Below are 16,259 nucleotides of genomic sequence, written 5' to 3'. Positions count from 1 at the left end.
TGAGTGTGGGCTAGACCTGGTGACTTGTTTTTGATCAATAGAATATGGCCAAGGTGAGGAAATGTGACTTCTAAGATTAGATTATACATAATTGTGATGTCCATCTTGTTTGTTCTCTCTCAGTATCTTTCTCTCTCTCTCTCTCTCTTTTTCTGGTTCTTCTTGCTTGCTTATTCTCATGAAGCAAGCTGTCACATTGTGAGTTGTTCTATGTAAATAGGCCATTATGGCAAAGAACTGAAGATGGTTTTGGCCAACATCCTGCAACAAAACAAATCTTGTTGCTATCCACCTGAGTGTGCTTAGAATCAGATCCTTCCCTAGTCAAGTCGTAAAATGACAGCAGTCAATACCTGATGGCAGCTTTGTGGGACATCCTAAAACTAACCCAACTAAGCCAAGCCCAGATTCTAGATCCACAGGAACTTTGGAATAGTAAATGTTTTGGACTACTAACTTCAGTTCAGTTGCTCAGTCATGTCTGACTCTTTGCAACCCATGGACTGCAGCACGACAGGCTTCCCTGTCCATCACCAAATCCCAGAGCCTGCTCAAACTCACGTTCATTGAGTCAGTGATGCCATCCAAACATCTCATCCTTTGTCATCTCCTTCTCCTTCTGCCTTCAATCTTTTCCAGCATCAAGGTCTTTTCAAATGAGTCAGTTCTTCACATCAGGTGGCCAAAATATTGGAGTTTCAACTTTAGCATCAGTCCTTCCAATGAATATTCAGGACTGATTTCCTTTAGGATTGACTGGTTTGATCTCTTTGCAGTCCAAGGGACTGTCAAGAGTCTTCTCCAACACAGTTCTAAAGCATAAATTCTTCATCACTCAGCTTGCTTTAGAGTCCAACTCTCACATCCATACATGACTACTGGAAAAACCATAGCTTTGACTAGACAGAACTTTGTTGGCAAAGTAACATCTCTGCTTTTTAATATGCTGTCAAGGTTGGTCACGGCTTTTCTTCCAAGGAGCAAGCGTCTTTTAATTTCATCACTGCAATCACCATCTGTAGTGATTTTGGAGCCCAGGAAAATAAAGTCTCTTATTGTTTCCAGTGTTTCCCCATCTATTTGCCATGAAGCGATAGGACCAGATGCCATGATCTTTGTTTTCTGAATGTTGAGGTTTAAGCCAGCTGTTTCACTCTCCTCTTTCACTACCATCTAGAGGCTCTTTAGTTCTGCTTTGCTTTCTGCCATGAGGGTGGTGTCTTCTGATATCTGAGGTTATTGATATTGCTTCTGGCAATCTTGATTTCAGCTTGTACTTCATTCAGCCTGGCATTTCACATGATATACTCTGCATATAAGTTAAATAAGCAAGGTGAAAATACACAGCCTTGATGTACCCTTTTCCCAATTTGGAACCAGTTCTTTGTTCCATGTCTGGTTCTAACCGTTGCTTCTTGACCTGTATACAGATTTCTCAGGAGGCAGGTCAGGTGGTCTGGTATTCCCATCTCTTTCAGAATTTTCCACTGTTTGTTGTGATCTACACAGTCAAAGGCGTTGGCATAGTCAATAAAGCAAAAGTAGATGTTTTTCTGGAACTGTCTTGCTTTTTTTATGATCCAAAGGATGTTGGCAATTTGATCTCTAGTTACTCTGCCTTTTCTAAATCCAGCTTGAACATCTGAAAGTTCTCAGTTCACATACTATTGAAGCCAACTTGGAGAATTTTGAGCATTACTTTGCTAGCGTGTGAGATGAATGCAATTGTGCAGTAGTTTGAACATTCTTTGGCATTGCCTTTCTTTGGGATTGGAATGAAAACTGATCTTTTTAGTCCTGTGGCCACTGCTGCATTTTCCAGATTTGCCGGCATATTGAGTGTAGCACTTTCACAGCATCATCTTTTAGGATTTGAAATAGCTCAACTGTAATTCCATCATCTCCACTAGCTTTGTTCCTAGTGATGCTTCCTAAGGTCCACTTCACTTCATATTCCAGGGTGTCTGGTTCAAGGTGAGTGGTCATTACCATCGTGATTATCTGACATTTCTGTGTATTCTTGTCACCTCTTCTTAATCTCTTCTGTGTCTGTTAGGTCCAAACTGTTTCTGTCCTTTGTTTTTGTGCCCATCTTTGCATGAAATGTCCCCTTGGATCTCTAATTTTCTTGAAGAGATGTCTAGTTTTTCCCATTCTACTGTTTCCTCTATTTTTTTTTTTTTTTGCATTGATCACTTGGGAAGGCTTTCTTACCTCTCCTTGCTATTTTTTGGAACTCTGCATTCAGATGGATATATCTTTCCTTTTCTCCTTTGCTTTTCTCGTCTCTTCTTTCCTCAGCTATTAGTAAGGCCTCCTTGGACAACCATTATATACTCATAAGGGATTTGATTTAGGTCATACCTGAATGGTCTAGTGGTTTTCCCTACTTTCTTCAATTTAAGTCTGAATATGGCAATAAGGAGTTCATGATCTGAGCCACAGTCAGCCCCCAGTTTTGTTTTTGCTGACTGTATAGAGCTTCTCCATCTTTGGCTGCAAAAAATATAATCAATCTGACTTTGGCATTGACCATTTGGTGATGTCCATGTGTAGAATCATCTCTTGTGTTGTTGGAAGAGGGTATTTGCTATGACCAGTGCATTCTCTTGGCAAAACTCTGTTAGCTTGCCCTGCTTCATTTTGTACTCCAAGGCCAATCTTGCCTATTACTCCAGAGATCTCTTGACTTCTTACTTTTGCATTCCAGTCCCCTATGATGAAAAGGACATCTTTTTTGGTGTTAGTTCTAGACCACTAAATTCAGATGTAGTTTGTTATACAGCATGTGTGTGTGCATGCTAAGTGGCTTCAGTCACATCTGACTCTTTGCAACCCTATGGATTGTAGGCCACCAGGCTCCTCTGTCAATGGAATTTTCCAAGCAAGAATACTGGAGTGGATATCTCCTACATTGGCAGGTGGGCTCTTCACAGCAGTGGATAACTGATATACACTCACCAAATAAGAAAATCAGAAAACAGATAATAAACACAGGATGAGTGGAAAGAACCAAAAACAAAAACAAAAAAACCTCTTACTGAGTCTTCCCAAGTACTCAAACAATATGGAAAAGGAGACTAACTTATTGGTCCAAGCACTCAGCAGATAACCACAAGCTAGCCTGTTCCAGTGGCCATCAGCATTCTCCTGGTCCAGCTCACTGTGGAGAATGGCTCTTACCAGCTGATACACTTTTATTTCTGTACTCACTGTGTGCCAAGTCTTTTGGTTTAGGTAGTAAGTTAACTGTAATCCTGGCTCCTAAGAGTGATAATACGTAGGGGGCAATATACCTAGAACATTCCTTTAGCTCAGGGAAAGCCATAAATGGCTTTCTGAGCTGTTTGAATTTTATTCCTTATATGCAGTGGGCAGCTATAGAAGGTTGTATGTGTGCATGCTCAGTCACTTAGTTGTGTCCAACTCTTTGTAACCTGTGGACTGTAGCCTGCCAGGCTCCACTGTCCACGGGATTTTCCAGGCATGAATACAGGGGTGGGTGTCTTTTCCAGGGGATCTTCCTGGCCCAGGGGTCAAACCCACATCTCCTGCATTGCAGGCAGATTCTTTACTACTGCAGCACCTGGGAAGCCCTTTTATAAAGTTATCTGACAAGTTATCTGAGAAACCTGTATGCAGGTCAGGAAGCAAGTTAGAACTGGACATGGAACAGCAGACTGGTTCCAAATAGGAAAAGGAGTATGTCAAGGCTACATATTGTCTCCCTGCTATTTAACTTCTATTCAGAGTACATCACGAGAAACTCTGAGCTGGATGAAGCACATGCTGGAATCAAGATTGCCGGGAGAAATATCAATAACAAAAGATATGCAGATGACACCACCTTTACGGCAGAAAGTGAAGAACTAAAGAGCCTCTTGGTGAAAGTTAAAGAGGAGGGTGAAAAAGTTGGCTTAAAGCTCAACATTCAGAAAACTAAGATTATGAATCTGGTCCCATCACTTCATGGCAAATAGATGGGGAAACAGCAGAAACAGTGGCTGACTTTATTGTGGGGGGCTCCAAAATCAACTGCAGATGGTGACTGTAGCCATGAAATTAAAAGACACTTACTCCTTGGAAAGAAAGTTATAACCAACCTAGACAGCATATTAAAAACCAGAGACATTACTTTGCCAACAAAGGTCTGTTTAGTCAAGGCTATGGTTTTTCCAGTGGTCATGTATGGGTGTGAGCCCAAGCAGGACTACAAAGCAAGCTGAGCACCAAAGAACTGATGCTTTTGAACTGTGGTGTTGGAGAAGACTCTTGAGAGCCCCTTGGACTGCAAGGAGATCCAACCAGTCCATTCTAAAGGAGATCAGTCCTGGGTGTTCATTGGAAGGACTGATTTTGAAGCTGAAACTACAATACTTTGGCCACCTGATGCGGAGAGCTGGCTCATTTGAAAAGACCCTGATGCTGGGAAAGATTGAGGGCAGGAGGAGAAGGGGACACCAGGGGATAAGATGGCTGGATGGCATCACAGATTCAATGGACATGAGTTTGGGTAGGCTCCGGGAGTTGGGGATGGACAGGGAGGCCTAGCGTGCTGCAGTTCATGGGGTCACAAAGAGTCGGACACAATTGAGCCACTGAACTGAACTGAACTGAAGGGACCTGAAACAATCAATACTTTTAGAAGGTACCTGTGGAAACTGTTACCCCTGGCAGCATACAAGCCATGCTGACTTGGGAGGCACTGAACAAAGAAAACCCCCCTAGGTTCACAGTCCACCATTTAACTGAATGCAGGATCAAGTGTACCAAAGAGCACATGGGTTTTATTGTTGTTTTCCCCTCCAGTTTGCACTTTTTTATGTCTAAAGCTACTAAAAGGCTAACCACCACTCTTGCTTGGGCTTGGTTTGGGCATCCAACCTGAGAGCAGCAAATTGAGCATTCCTTCTGTGTGTGGTGTGGGAACACAACTGAGGTTTCTCTTACTGTGCCAGGGATGAGGATAAAGGAACGTGTGTCATTAAATTCAATTTTGGCTGAGATTCTTTACAAGGTCTCTTCATTTCCCTCAGTGAAATGTACCTCCTATGTACAGAGCATCACTCAAACACCAGTTTCCACTTGGCTCCCAAGGAAGAGCAAGACCACCTCCAGAGACACCCTCCCCCCACCCCTCCCCACATCACACCATGCAACTGCCTTAGGAAAAACACACAGGGTGGGTGTGTTCCAAGTCTCTGGTCTCTGCCTGCCTATGAATGAGAACTGCATCTGCATCTTCCCGAACGTTTGTTGTCCTGAATCAGAATCATGATTCTGGGGAGGCATTGAAAGGTGCTGAGCCTAGCTGGATTGATTTGCACCTGAAAAGGCGGAGGGTAGTAGAGGCAGAGAAAAGGTTGAGTAGAGAGACAAGAGCCAGCAGAGTGTGAGTCTGGACAACCTCAGGTGGTTGGTATGGGAAAGATTTGTAGGAGGTGCTGGCAAGAATGAGAGGGGTGTGTGTGTGTGTGTGTGTGTGCACGCGCACGCACAGAAAGACAGTGAGAGGAGACCAAGAGGAGGGTATTTTAGCAGGTTTTATCGAATGTTAGAATGGAATCACCGACATTTTTTGGAAAGACCCTCAATGGACATGAATTTGAGGAAACCCTGGGAGATAACGAAGGACGGGGAAGCTTGCATGCTGCAGTCCACAGAGTTGCAAAGAGTCAGACACGACTTAGTGACTGAACAACAACAGTAAAGATGTCTAAAGATCGCCTATTAACATCAGTTGTTGAACTGGTGCTTCATTGACTATGATGCTGGAGGTGCAGCCACATGGAAATTGCTTTCATAGGATAGTGGAAATTTTACATTTACAGGGCTCTTTAAAACACGCCACTGCTTCAGTCTGATGAAATTAATAGATCTTAAATGAGAGGGATGAGAGGTGGTCTTCTGAAAACATGAGATCTCTTTAGAGACTTGCTTCCAAACAGATATTCAGGAATGCTGAGGTTTAGCGGACTATTGTAAGGCCTCATGGAGATAGTGTAACACAGTAGAAAAGACAGAGTCTAGAGCTGGATGAATCAGGGTCCAAATCTCCATATCACCTCTTTTTTTATTGGAAAGCTGGTAACCCACCTCTTAGCACCCTTGTCTCCTGAGATTATAGCTAAGGCATAGCAATAACTGCATCACAGGGCAACTGTAAAGATCAAGAAGGATACACCTTGCACTTTGTACACAGGTGGGTTTTAATATATTAATATGATGGTTATCATTATGGGGACTCACACCCCTGGCCTCCCTCTTTGCTTCTCTGCTTCCTTCCTGGCCTGAGACAATCATTTGACTGGAAGAGAAACAGAGGCAGAGATGAGAACCCTGGCCAGCTTCTTCTGGGGGGACCCATAATAAAACTGTTACAGGGATGGAAAACACGCTAGAATTTCTAAATGAAACTATAAAATTGAAACCTAAAATATAAGACATTGACAAGGATGAACTGAAACAGACAAGGGCTAATCTCCAGTCAGGATTTGCAGGAAACCACTTCTTGGCAGGTAGACACTCAAAACATCTGGGACTCAAATTTACTGCATTGTCATCTTCTGAAAATCATGAAGTTTGAATAAGGCCTTTCACTCAGACTACTCAGTTTTCAATAGCTTCCTATGTTTACCTTTGTCCAAAACAATACTTTTTTAATCTTCTCATAATGTGGAAATTGCCACTGCCTTTTCATCATTCCTCCTTTTCTGATCTCTCTCAAACAATGAAACATCAACTGCTCTGGTATCGCTTTCATAAAATAAAGCAGATATCTTATGAAAGCCTCCTAAAGTCCACAAAGTTTATGGGAACTTACATTTTTATCCATTTGAGAAAACTCAGCTCTAAGCATATTTGAAATCTTATCTTTTGATTAGAAAAAATACCTGTTTTTCCTAAAGAATAAATTTTTGAGTGGATCAGAGTAACTAAATGGTAGGATAATTCTACCAGTTACCTTCCTGCTAGAACCTACTGAGCTTCACTGAGTGCAAATTCCCAGCATTTATCAGGTGAAGTGAGCCCTTTCACAGAACTTGGAAAGATATTTTGAAGATGTTGGACAGCAGAAACCCCAAAAAAGAGATGAGCTGAAAAAGTGAGTCTTTGCTGTCTGTCCCGTCTTTCTCACAAGACGTAAAATAGTTGTCATTTACATGTGTCATTTACAAATACTCCCATTTTCAACTGGGAGAATTTGTGAGTAATATAACCACGGAGAAAGGTGGTCTGTGCTTCGGACTCATCTCAGCTTTTACTGTTGTGTGATCGTCCCCTCTATGGACCCCTGTTCCTCTATAAAACAAATATACCTAAGATGCCCTTCCTGCAGTAAAATTCTTTCTCTTCTCCGATTGCTTCTCTTGGATTCACATGCAAGATCAAGCAAATATTTCATGACAGCCCTAGGAGGGTTCAGCACCCAAGGGCGAATCCTCAAATACCTATTTCCAATTACACACACACACACCAACAACACACAAATACCTATTTCCAATTACATACACACACACCAACAACACACAAATACCTATTTCCAATTACACACACACACACACATACACCAACAACACACAAATACCTATTTCCAATTACACACACACACACACATACACCAACAACACACAAATACCTATTTCCAATTACACACACACACACACACACACACACTGGCTGTTACAACTAAAATCCGGGTGAGAAAAGACTTAATGTCCAAATTCCTATTGCAAGCAAGGATTTCATACATATATGTCTCCTGCACAAAGTCTGATGTTTCTGGATGAAACAGAATTTACCATGATCTCTAACCACCATTAAACTGAGTTTCAGGATGTGGCTTGATTACACAATACTGTCAAACTGGCTAAATAAAGGGCAGCGTTTTTAAAAGTTGTTGCTATGCCAAAGACCTAAATTTGAGGTCTTTCTCTCTGGCAACAGCTAACAGTGTCACTCACACCTAAAAAAGAATGCAAGCATCTGCAGGCAGTCACCATGCGGCCGTGCATGTCAGCGATCGCTACAGAAGAAACACAGACCCAGATCCAGGGTCTTTGCATTCTTGCCAGGAAATGATTTTCAGCTACTTTGTTTTAACACCTTCACCCCTGAATTCTTTGTAACCACAGCTCAACTCAGGGGATAAAATACACCTATTCATGCCTTTGTAAATCTACACATGTTTATAATTTGGGATTGCTATGTGAAAACACACTTTTCTATTTATCTTCAAGTCAAGCAGCTGGGCCATCTTAATGGATTTTTCTCAGCACCAGGCCATTAAGTCACACAGGCATGGGTTCCAGGCATGGAGATCCCCCTGGCCATACTTCTTAGATCTCCATGGCCCCTGCTACTAAGGACTGATTAACGGGTAGATGGTCAGTGACCTGTCAACTCCCTGACAAAGTACAAACCAACCTAGAAGTCTGCAGATGCATTTGAGGAATGCTGTTTGTTCTTTCCCGAGTGTCACAAATATGGGTGGAAGAAATGTCATGTGAAGAATATATTCATACAAAAGGTTGCAGCTCTACACATCCAAGATAGTCTCTGCTACCTTCAAATCTACTGCTCACCTGCAGTCCCCTTTCCTTCTCCAAACAGGTAAGAGAATTAATGTTTCAATCTTCAATGTTTTATGTTGTAAATTTTCAAGCCTAACAAAATCCTGCAAGAAGGGTACCATGACAACTGCATATCCTTTATCTAGATACAAAATTTTACATTTCCCTCCTTCCCTGCCCCGCTTCCTGCCCCCCTCTCTCCCCCTTCCCTCCATCTCTCCATGTGTATATGTATATAAAATGATACATTATATGCACAAACCTCTTTTTGCTGAACATCTTGAGGATTAGTTGTACGTGTTGTGACATTTCATGTCTAAAGACTCTAGCTTTTGTTCATCTAACATTAAGAATATTCCCCTGTATCCACCACTGTCTTTGACAAGATAGTTAACATGTAAAAGAAATTCAACATTGGGGAAACACTGTTATCTAATATTCAATCTGCACTCAAATTTCCCCACTGTCCCAATATGTCTAATACAGTTGCTCATTCTCAATCAAGGATCAGACATGGCATTTGGCTGTCATATCTTCTTAGCCACCTTTCATCTGCAACAGTTGGGGGGCGGGCCACTGACAGAGTTAAGGAATGTACACCAGTTGTTTTATGGAATGTCCCTCAATTTGGACTGGTCTGATTTGTTTCCTCAGAATTGGATGTAGGCTAAAGATTTTGGTAAACACTTCCTCAGGGTGATGCTGTGACTTCTTTGTGCATCCCTAGGACACCTGTTATCCCTGCACCCATTATAGGCATTGGTAAGTAAGAGCATGGGCTTTGGATCCATCTTAGTTTTTACTCGGAGAAGGCAATGGCACCCCACTCCAGTACTCTTGCCTGGAAAATCCCATGGACGGAGGAGCCTGGTAGGCTGCAGTCCATGGGGTCGCGAAGAGTTGGACACGACTGAGCGACTTCACTTTCACTTTCATGCATTGGAGAAGGAAATGGCAACCCACTCCGGTGTTCTTGCCTGGAGAATCCCAGGGACGGGGGAGCCTGGTGGGCTGCCGTCTGTGGGGTCACACAGAGTCGGACACGACTGAGGTGACTTAGCAGCAGCAGCAGTTTTTACTGTTTGTGTGATCTTAAAGCTAGCTACAGTGCTTAAACATGAATACTAAATCATTTACACACCTTGAATTGCAAACTAGTAACAATAGTTATTCAAAAATCTTACTGCCCAGATCATATTTCAATACAGCTGTCTTTTTTGTCTCTATTAACTCATTTTCTCATAAACCAGGAGATGCTAACAGTATTCTATAAAAGAGATCATATGGACCATAAACACCAAAGGCTTCACAAAGGAGGTGATTTTGCACTGGCTCTTGATAAGTAAATAAGATTTAGTCAAGAAGAGCAGAGAGAGATATATTCATAAGAAGTGTCATGAGCAAAGGCTTCATACATAACAGTGAATAACATCTGAGGACCTATGAGTTGATGGTAATAATCTAGGTAAGAGATGAGGAAGACCTGCTCTAGGCCTTATCGAGTGGCCAATGAAATGCAAACAAGTAGACAGACTGAAGACAGTTGCCATATTCTAAAACCAATACAATATTGTAAAGTAAAAAATAATAATAATAAAGAAATGATAAATGGTTTAAAAAATAATTAAAAAAAGTAAAAAAAAAAAGAAAGTTGCCATATTCTTTAATAGCTCAACGAGGGCAACTGCATGTTTCTGATGCCTTCCTGACATCGGTGGGCAGCAGCAGTGGTCATTTAAGTCTAATTTGAATATGAACAGTGTGAGATGTTCAGTAGGACATCCAGACGGAGCTGTCCAATACACAGAACAAGAGACCTGGAGATCAGGAGAAAAAACCTGGTAAGAAGTGATGACTTGGGGCAATGCTACGAAGAGTTGAGGTCACGAAGACAGACAGGAACATCAGTGTAGAAAGGAAGCAGATGACAGATCTGAAGAGCAAACTCTGGAAGAACCTTAACAGGATGGGGAAAGGGCACAGAAGGGTAGCAGTTCTGTTTCTTGTTGGTACCCCAACTTGTGCACTGGTTTTTGGAGATGTTGATCTGGTGGTAATTGGAGAAGAGGAAAAAAAAAAAAGAGAGAGCTTGACCAGATTTGTAGATTAAGGAATCATGAGTGAATGGGCAGTAATTAATTATACATAAATAAGTATTTTTTTTGGACTAAAGATAACTCCGCTGTGTGTTTTTTCCAACACCAGCAAGCAATTAACTCAGTTCTGACACTCTTCACCTGGGGATAGTGTCAGATGTCCCAGGTCAAGGCTCAGTCCCATTAAGACTGTTCCCACAAAAAAATTAATAAAAAAAGGACTGCCCCATTTCAGATATCAGTCTCAAGTCCAGGTGGTCAGCTGGGCTTCTGAACAATGAGCTATAAACCACAGGTTCTCAAGATCTCCTTCTTGGGTTTGATTAATTTGCTAAAGTGGCTCAAAGAACACAAAGAAACACTTACTTAGGCCTATCAATTTATTACAAAGAATATTATAAAGGATTCAGAACAGCTAGATTAAGAAGTACATAGAGCAAGGCATGTGGGGAGGCACATAGAGCTTCCATGCCATCTGGGTATGCCACTCTCCTGGGATCTCCATGTGTTCACCAATCTGAAAACTCTCCGAATCACATGCTTTTGGTTTTTTATGGAGGCCTCATTACATAGGCAAGACTGATTAAATCACTGACATGGGTAACTCAACCAACCTCCAACCCCTCTCCCCTCTCTGGAAGTCAGTGGGGTGGGACTTTAAGTTCCAACTCTCTCATCATGAGGTTGGTTCCCCTGGCAACCAGCCCCCGTCTTTGGGACTTTCCAAAAGTTACCTCATTCAGGTGGGGCTGAAAGGAGCTTGTTATAAAGAACAAGATACTCCTTCACCTTTATAGAACTGGAGCCATTTCAGGAACTGATGACAGAAGACCGAGTATTATAACAAAAGATGTTTCCATTGTTCTCATGGCTTAGGAAATTCCAAGGGTTTTAGGTGCTCTGTGCCAGAAACAGACAAAGTCCAAATACATATTGCTTATTACAAATCACAGTATCACAATAACAAATCAGTCAAGAAAATATAAGTGATATAGGATGGGATAAAATGGAAAACCATTACTTGGAAAAGAGCAAGGAAACAGAAATGATGGAAAGGATAAAATGGAAAGGAAATTCAAATGAAAAAAAAGAAGAAGGACAAGTGAGGGGTGTAAAAAAGCAGCAGAGGTGCCCTGGTTCTCTCGAATCACACGGCCTGCCTGTTCCAAAGCAGAGGCAACAGGTAAAGAACAATGCTTGATCTGCTAGAAGAAACCAACATAAACATCAATGCATGTGTCTCAAACCCTTAATTTTGCTCCAATTATTTACGATTCAGTTTAAATTAATATTTATAAAACCCTTCTCTCCTTAGCTTCTGGACTGAGAGCTGCTTCCTGCAGCCATGTGGGTTTCACTGGTGCCTTCCTTGACTTCTTGCTATAAGTTTTGCTCCTATAATATTATATATTAGACTTCCAAGGTCTGGAGATGCCACATGCTTGGGGCCAAACAGATATCTGTCAGCTTCATTAAAGCAATGGCCTTAACATTTGAAAGAGATGGATTTAATAAAAAGTTTTAAAATAACTAATACATGTACACATAATGAATATATTAATGTGTGATTTGTAATAAGCAATATGTATTTGGACTTTGTTTCTGGCATATATTAATACATGTACACATTAATGCATAATATTAATATACATAATATACAGATTTTTAATTAGATTATTTAAATCCATTTCTTCCAAATTTAACTATCTATGTATTGACTTACTTGGCTACCTGATTCTGATGAATGAAATTAGAAAGATTTTTAATAACTAATTACCAATGTACTACTAACCAGAATGGGAAATAAAATGCACTGGCAGAAATAGCAATTCTTACAATTTAAAAAAATCCATTTCATTCAACTTGCTTAAACCATGTACCTAATTAATGACCCCCACAGTTCTCAAACATAATTTTGTTGGTGTTGTTGCATCAAATTTCAATTAGTCATTGTCATATGACTGTGAAGCAAATCATCAAGTCTAAGTAGGAGCCTGCTTAAATTCTTGACATTTTTCTAATTGTTTTTTGCAAGACCACAGGCACAGAAGGCACCACAATGAAAACAGTCGAAGCATTGTTACTAAGCCACACATACCCTCAGCTTCCTGTGCACACATGTACCTGTACACGTACACGTGTGTGTGTGAGGGCGCATGTGTGAGCCCAGACATATGCACCGTGTTGCTTCTAGAGCTAAGGTTTGTTCGTCCTTTTGACCTTTCACCTTCTTCTTATTAGCAAAAGGTAACAACAATTAAGCAATAAAAATTAGTTGCCAAGAATTATGAAACATATCAATGCATGAAGAAGAATCCTGCATCTGACTACATGTGAACATTTGAGTTTTACTGGTTTTAGCTGGGTAGGTTCAGAAGAACCAGGGGTTTGCTTAACAGTTCTCCAGACAATAGAATCACCTCAGTGACTGTTATGTCTTTAGAAAGTTGGTCTACAAATGTGGTACTTAAACGCAAGTAGATTTATAAGACTGAAAACAGCAATTTATCATGAAAATGCTGCTTGTTCATCATGAAATTCTTTTTCTCACTACCCTTTCTCTTCTTCATTCCAGGGGAATGCAGAGAACTGAAATGAGAAAACCATAATTACCATCGCATTCCTCCCCTCAGGTCAATTTAATTACCAGCTTCTCACCCCAAAACAAATTTAACTCCTTAAGAATGAACGTTATTCTTATCACTCATGGGAAAAACATAAAGATTAAAATGACATTTAGGCATAACTGCAATCTTTCATTTTTAAGTGACCTCACAGTTTAATGGCTTCAATGCATTCTCATTCATGTGGAATATATACTGCAGGAAAGAACTGTAATAAATGGCATTGTCATGACCCTTAGGTTAGAGCAAAGGAATATTGGAAGATAAATCTCAATTCTGGATACTCACCAATCCTGCAATGGGGGTAGGCAATCTATTGATCTTTTTAACAAGTCCTGGCTTTATAGCATTCAGCAACCTGTCATGAAAAAGACAGAAAGTTAAGCGAGACATAAAGCAAGATGGATCACACAAATCACCTTTATCCGGGGCTACAACTAAATTGCTGAATAGGAAAAGCAGTGAATTTAAAGCATGTAGTAAATCTCAATAATCTGTGAGCCTTTGTGCATCCCAGTGAAGAACTTTGCCAACATCAAGTTTGTCCATGGCAGGTGAAGTTTTAGAATTTGGAAATAATGAGAGAAAAGAAAGGATGGAAATTCAGGGGAAAAGACAAAGATGTGAGCTGGACTGAGCCTGGGAGGGAATTGTCTAGGATGGGAGCCAGGTACTGCTACACACCAAGGCTGCTTCCCAGTCTCCTGGCTAAGGCAGAGGTCTCTCCAGGGATGCACTGAGTTCAGAGACCAACATCTATCTTTGCAAATAATTTGCCAAGATTAATTCTTCCTCCAGACTTTCTTGGTCTTTGAAGAGAGTGGCTTGTTAAATGTGGTGAGCTTTGCTTAAGAGAGGAAAGAATATGTTTAGCAAGAGGTTAGCCAATTATATCCTGCAGATCTGAAACAACGCTGGCCACAATTCCCTAGGTATAAAAGATATGTGACCCAAACATTTTGGGGGTAAAGGTTGAAATCATGTAAAAATGGTAATACAAAGGAATGCAAGAGAAGCAACCATAACTGTTTATCTTCAGGAAATTTCAATTCAGAGTGAAAAGAAATAAGGAAGGCAACTTGTAAAACTAAAATAGGGTTGGCATCAGGGTAACGTGGTAGAATTGTAGCATTTGCCAACTAGGGTTATTCATAAGGGAATTAATGAAGGTATGGTACTGTAGAATGGAGGCATTTATTTTTACACTCAGGAATCAGAGGAGAGGCAATAAGGTAATTTATCTCAGGACACAGGGCAAAGAGAACGTTAGGACAGGGGTTTGTTTTCTACAATTCAGGGGTAAGCAAACTATAAATCATGGGCCAAATCTGGCCCAATGCCCTTTTTTGTAAACAAGTTTTACTGGAACACAGCCTTGCCCATTCATTTACGTTTTATTTACTCCTGCTTTTGTGCTGTGACAGCAGAGCTGAGTGGTTACAACAGAGAAGCTAGAGCCCATAAATCAAACAATTTTTACTATATGGCCCTTTACCAAAAACTTTTGCCAAACTCTGTTATCATTCATGCAGTCAAAGATTATAGTAAATTATGAAGAACCTATGCTTAATAGATTTCCACAAACCAGTAACAAAAGATGCTTTGAAAGAGTCCGATAATTAGTCTTGAATTCAGCCTCTGTTTGACCTTGACACCGCCATGCATTGACAGATGGAGAAATGTTGCTACAGTGGTTATGATAGGATATTCTGGTTTTACACCAAGAATTGCCTGTTCTTGGAAACTTTCACCCCAGTTCTTAAGCGTTGCCACCAAGAGGCAATGCCCAGAGCAGCCACAAAAGAGTAGTGCCTTTTGGCCCACTGAGAACCAAGATGGCACGCCTTTCATGAATGCACTTAATTTTAACCATGAATTTAATCTTCTTAAAAAGTGTGTTTTTTATTTTATAGCTTCAGTCAGTTCAGTTCAGTTCAGTCGCTCAGTCGTGTCCGACTCTTTGCGACCCTATGAATTGCAGCACGCTAGGCCTCCCTGTCCATCACCAACTCCCGGAATTCACTCTGACTCACATCCATCGAGGCGGTGATGCCATCCAGCCATCTCATCCTCTGTTGTCCCCTTCTCCTCCTGCCCCCAATCCCTCCCAGCATCAGAGTCTTGTCCAATGAGTCGACTCTTCGCATGAGGTGGCCAAAGTACTGGAGTTTCAGCTTTAGCATCATTCCTTCCAAAGAAATCCCAGGGCTCATCTCCTTCAGAATGGACTGGTTGGATCTCCTTGCAGTCCAAGGGACTCTCAAGAGTCTTCTCCAACACCACAGTTCAAAGCATCAATTCTTCGGCACTCAGCTTTCTTCACAGTCCAACTCTCACACCCATACATGACTACTGGAAAAACCATAGCCTTGACTAGACAGACCTTCGTTGGCAAAGTAATATCTCTGTTTTTTAATATGCTATCTAGGTTGGTCATAACTTTCCTTCCAAGGAGTGTCTTTTAATTTCATGGCTGCAGTCACCATCTGTAGTGATTTTGGAGCCCCCCAAAATAAAATCTGACACTGTTTCCACGTCTATTTGCCATGCAGTGATGGGACCAGATGCCATGATCTTCGTTTTCTGAATGTTGAGTTTTAAGCCAACTTTTTCACTCTCCTGTTTCACTTTTAACAAGAGGCTTTTTAGTTCCTCTTCACTTTCCACCATAAGGGTGGTGCCATCTGCATATCTGAGGTTATTGATATTTCTCCCGGCAATCTTGATTCCAGCTTGTGTTTCTTCCAGTCCAGCATTTCTCATGATGTATTCTGCATAGAAGTTAAATAAGCAGGGTGACAATATACAGCCTTGACATACTCCTTTTCCTATTTGGAACCAGTCTGTTGTTCCATGTCCAGTTCTAACTGTTGCTTCCTGACCTGCATACAAATTTCTCAAGAGGCAGATCAGATGGTCTGGTATTCCCATCTCTTTCAGAATTTTCCACAGTTGATTGTGATCCA

At 41.1% G+C, this 16,259-nt stretch overlaps 1 protein-coding gene across 11 annotated transcripts in view; it reads right to left on the bottom strand.

Annotated features, from left to right (window-relative positions):
* Positions 1-16,259, bottom strand: part of LIMCH1 (LIM and calponin homology domains 1) — a 352,547-nt gene that overhangs the window by 169,165 nt on the left and 167,123 nt on the right. For all 11 annotated transcript variants that reach the window (XM_070372327.1, XM_070372326.1, XM_070372324.1 and 8 more), the window contains exon 3: positions 13,582-13,651. In XM_070372327.1, the coding sequence (XP_070228428.1) occupies positions 13,582-13,651 (70 nt within the window). The remainder of the gene's footprint in view (positions 1-13,581; positions 13,652-16,259) is intronic.

Source organism: Bos mutus, chromosome 6, assembly GCF_027580195.1.
Source record: "Bos mutus isolate GX-2022 chromosome 6, NWIPB_WYAK_1.1, whole genome shotgun sequence".
Taxonomy (NCBI): Eukaryota; Metazoa; Chordata; class Mammalia; order Artiodactyla; family Bovidae; genus Bos; species Bos mutus.
The sequence above is the reverse complement of the archived record's forward strand: the minus strand, read 5'-3'. Positions and strand labels throughout refer to the sequence as shown.